At 43.9% G+C, this 3,915-nt stretch overlaps 1 protein-coding gene across 1 annotated transcript in view; it reads right to left on the bottom strand.

Annotated features, from left to right (window-relative positions):
- Positions 1 to 1,463: 1,463 nt before the first annotated feature.
- The window catches only part of LOC108446070 (protein arginine N-methyltransferase 1-B-like), a gene marked incomplete at its 5' end in the record, with an annotated part of 4,855 nt that continues 2,403 nt past the window's right edge, over positions 1,464 to 3,915 (bottom strand). Inside the window, one exon of the mRNA XM_017731559.1 lies at positions 1,464 to 1,747. Within this exon, the coding sequence (XP_017587048.1) occupies positions 1,464 to 1,747 (284 nt within the window). The remainder of the gene's footprint in view (positions 1,748 to 3,915) is intronic.

The following is a 3,915-nucleotide window of genomic DNA, read 5'->3' as shown; positions in this document are numbered from 1 at the left end:
CAACCCCCAATTTTGGGTCTCAACCCCCAATTCTGGGTCTCAACCCCCAATTCTGGGTCTCAGCCCCCAATTTTGGGTCTCAAACCCCAATTCTGGGTCTCAACCCCCAATTTTGGGTCTCAACCCCCAATTCTGGGTCTCAACCCCCAATTCTGGGTCTCAGCCCCCAATTTTGGGTCTCAAACCCCAATTCTGGGTCTCAACCCCCAATTTTGGGTCTCAACCCCCAATTCTGGGTCTCAACCCCCAATTCTGGGTCTCAGCCCCCAATTTTGGGTCTCAAACCCCAATTCTGGGTCTCAACCCCCAATTTTGGGTCTCAACCCCCAATTCTGGGTCTCAACCCCCAATTCTGGGTCTCAGCCCCCAATTTTGGGTCTCAAACCCCAATTCTGGGTCTCAACCCCCAATTTTGGGTCTCAACCCCCAATTCTGGGTCTCAACCCCCAATTCTGGGTCTCAACCCCCAATTTTGGGTCTCAGCCCCCAATTTTGGGTCTCAAACCCCCAATTTTGGGTCTCAAACCCCCCAATTTTGGGTCGCAAACTCCGAATTTTGGGTCTCAAACCCCAATTTTGGGTCTCAACCCCCAATTTTGGGTCTCAAACCCCCCAATTTTGGGTCGCAAACTCCGAATTTTGGGTCTCAAACCCCAATTTTGGGTCTCAAACCTCAATTTTGGGTCTCAAACCCCAAATTTTGAGTCTCAAACCCCTGATTTTGGGTCTCAACCCCAGATTTTGGGTCTCAAACTTCAGATTTTGGGTCTCAAACCCCAATTTTGGGTCTCAAACCCCCAATTTTGGGTCTCAAACTCCTGATTTTGGGTCTCAAACCCCCGATTTTCAGTCTCAAACCCCAATTTTGGGTCTCAAACCCCAATTTTGGGTCTCAAACTTCAGATTTTGGGTCTCGAATCCCCAATTTTGGGTCTCAAACTCCAATTTTGAATTTCAAACCCCCAGTTTTGAATCTCAAATCCCCAATTTCAGGTCTCAAACCCCAATTCTGGGTCTCAGCCCCCAATTTTGGGTCTCAAACCCCAATTCTGGGTCTCAAACTCCGAATTTTGGGTCTCAAATCCCCGATTTTGGGTCTCCAACCCCCAATTTTGGGTCACAACCCCCAATTTTGGGTCACAACCCCCAATTTTGGGTCTCAACCCCCAATTTTGGGTCTCAAACCCCCAATTTTGGGTCACAACCCCCAATTTTGGGTCACAACCCCCAATTTTGGGTCACAACCCCCAATTTTGGGTCACAACCCCCAATTTTGGGTCACAACCCCAGATTTAGGGTCTCAAACCCCAGTTTTGGGTCACAACCCCCAATTTTGGGTCTCAAACCCCAATTCTGGGTCTCAACCCCCAATTTTGGGTCTCAAACTCCAAATTTTGGGTCTCAAACCCCCAATTTTGGGTCACAACCCCCAATTTTGGGTCTCAATCCCCCGATTTTGGGTCTCAAACCCCCGATTTCGGGTCTCTCCCACCGTTTCTGACCCTCGATTTGAAGCCGCAAGGGCCCCACATCCCCCTCCCGCAGCCTCGCCCCGGTGCCCAGCAGCCCCGGGTGCCCCGGGTGCCCGCTTTGGGGGACAAAGCCGCGGTTTTGGGGCTGCTCACGTTGTTTTTGGCGTTGGGTTTCATGGTGATGGTGCCGAAGATCTCCTCGCCGCTCTTCACCGTCAGGTACTCCTCCATGTAGAACACGGTCTGCTTCCAGTGCGTGTACGGCGACTCGGGGCCTGCCAAAACCACCCCGCCTCACCCACCTGCCAGCCGCGCCCTTTCGCCCCCATTTTCCCCATTTTTTAGGTATTTTTCCCCTTTTTTTCCCATTTTTTAGCAATTTTTCCCCATTTTTTAGCAATTTTTTAACTTTTTTTTCCTATTTTTTAGCAATTTTTTCCCATTTTTTTCCTACTTTTTCCCCATTTTTAGCAATTTTTTCCCATTTTCCCCCCATTTTTTAGCAATTTTCCCCCATTTTTTAGCAATTTTTTCCCCTTTTTTAGCAATTTTTTCCCATTTTTTTCCCCTTTTTTTTAGCAATTTTTCCCTATTTTTCCCCATTTTTTCCCATTTTTTCCCCATTTCTTAGCAATTTTTTCCCTTTTTTTTCCCTATTTTTTAGCAATTTTTCCCAATTTTTTCCCTGTTTTTTTCCCATTTTTTAGCAATTTTTTCCCATTTCTTTTCCTATTTTTTAGCAATTTTTTCCCCTTTTTTAGCATTTTTTTCCCATTTTTTTCCCCTTTTTTTAGCAATTTTTCCCTATTTTTCCCCATTTTTTCCCATTTTTTCCCCATTTCTTAGCAATTTTTCCCCTTTTTTTCCCCTATTTTTTAGCAATTTTTCCCAATTTTTTCCCCGTTTTTTTCCCATTTTTTAGCAATTTTTCCCCATTTCTTTTCCTATTTTTTAGCAATTTTTCCCCATTTTTTTCCCCTTTTTTAGCAATTTTTTCCCATTTTTTTCCTACTTTTTCCCCATGTTCTAGCAATTTTTTCCCATTTTTCCCCCCTTTTTCTTCCTATTTTTTTCCCCTTTTTTTTAGCAATTTTTTCCCCATTTTTAGCAATTTTTTCCCATTTTTCGCCCCAATTTTTCCTATTTTTCCCCCACTTTTTAGCAATTTTTTCCCATTTTTTCCTATTTTTTAGCAATTTTTTCCCCATTTTTTAGCAATTTTTCCCCATTTTTTTCCTATTTTTTAGCAATTTTTTCCCATTTTTTAGCAATTTTTTCCCATTTTCCCCCCCATTTTCCCCTATTTTTTCCCCATTTTTTTAGCAATTTTTCCCATTTTCCCCCCACTTTTAGCTATTTTTCCCCCATTTTTTCCCAATTTTTTTCAATTTTTCCCCCATTTTTTTTCCTATTTTCCCCCATTTTTTTTCCATTTTTCCCCCATTTTTTAGCAATTTTTTCCCCATTTTTAGCAATTTTTCCCCCATTTTTTAGCGATTTTTCCCCATTTTTAGCAATTTTTTCCCATTTTTTCCCCCATTTTCCAGCTGTTTTCTCCTCCACGTAGAACCTGGGCTGCTTCCAGCGCCACTCGGGGCCTGCGGCGCCCAAAACCGCCCCAAATCACCCCAAAATCCATGGGATCCACCCCACAGTTTTTCCCATTTTTTAGCTATTTTTTTCCCAGTTTTTCCCTATTTTTTTCCTATTTTTAAGCCATTTTCCCCTCATTTTTAGATATTTTTCCCCATTGTCCCAACTGCTTTTTTCTATTTTTCCACCCCATTTTTGGGCTTTTTTCCCCGTTTTTCAGCTACTTTTTTCCCTTTCTTTTTTCCTATTTTACCCCCATTTTTCAGCCCTTTTTCCCCCCCCACTTTCGGGCTGTTTTTTCCCATTTTTTTCAGCTATACCCCAAATACCCCAAAAAACCACTAAAACCACCCAAAACCTGCCCCACAAAACAGCCTAAAATTACCCCAAACCTGCCCCCAAATCCACCCCAAAAATCCCCCAAAATCCACCCCAAAAAAGCCCAAAATCCACCCCAAAATCCACTCCAAAAATCCCCCAAAATCACCCCAAAATCCACTCCAAAAATCCCCAGAATCACCCCAAAACCGACCCCAAAAACCCCCAAATCACCCCAAATCTGCCTCCCGAACATCCCAAATCTGTTCCAAACCCACCCCAAATCCCACCCCCAAAAGTGCCCTAAAACCACCCAAATTCCACTGAGAAAGCCCCAAAATGCAGCAAAAAACGGCCAAAAGATCCCCAAAAATTCCTGAAACCCCCAAAATTGCCCAAAATCCTGGGATTTCACCCCAAATTCCTGGCGGAGCAGCCGGGGCCCGGGAACTCGATGCCGAAGTAGAACCTCAAACCCCACCCGAAACCGCCGAGAAAATCCCCAAAAAATCCTAAAAAAATCTCAAAAAAA

Source organism: Corvus brachyrhynchos, unplaced genomic scaffold (genome assembly GCF_000691975.1).
Source record: "Corvus brachyrhynchos isolate BGI_N302 unplaced genomic scaffold, ASM69197v1 scaffold2724, whole genome shotgun sequence".
NCBI classification, from domain to species: domain Eukaryota; kingdom Metazoa; phylum Chordata; class Aves; order Passeriformes; family Corvidae; genus Corvus; species Corvus brachyrhynchos.
Note: the sequence above shows the minus strand (reverse complement) of the source record. Positions and strands in the feature narration are given on the sequence as shown.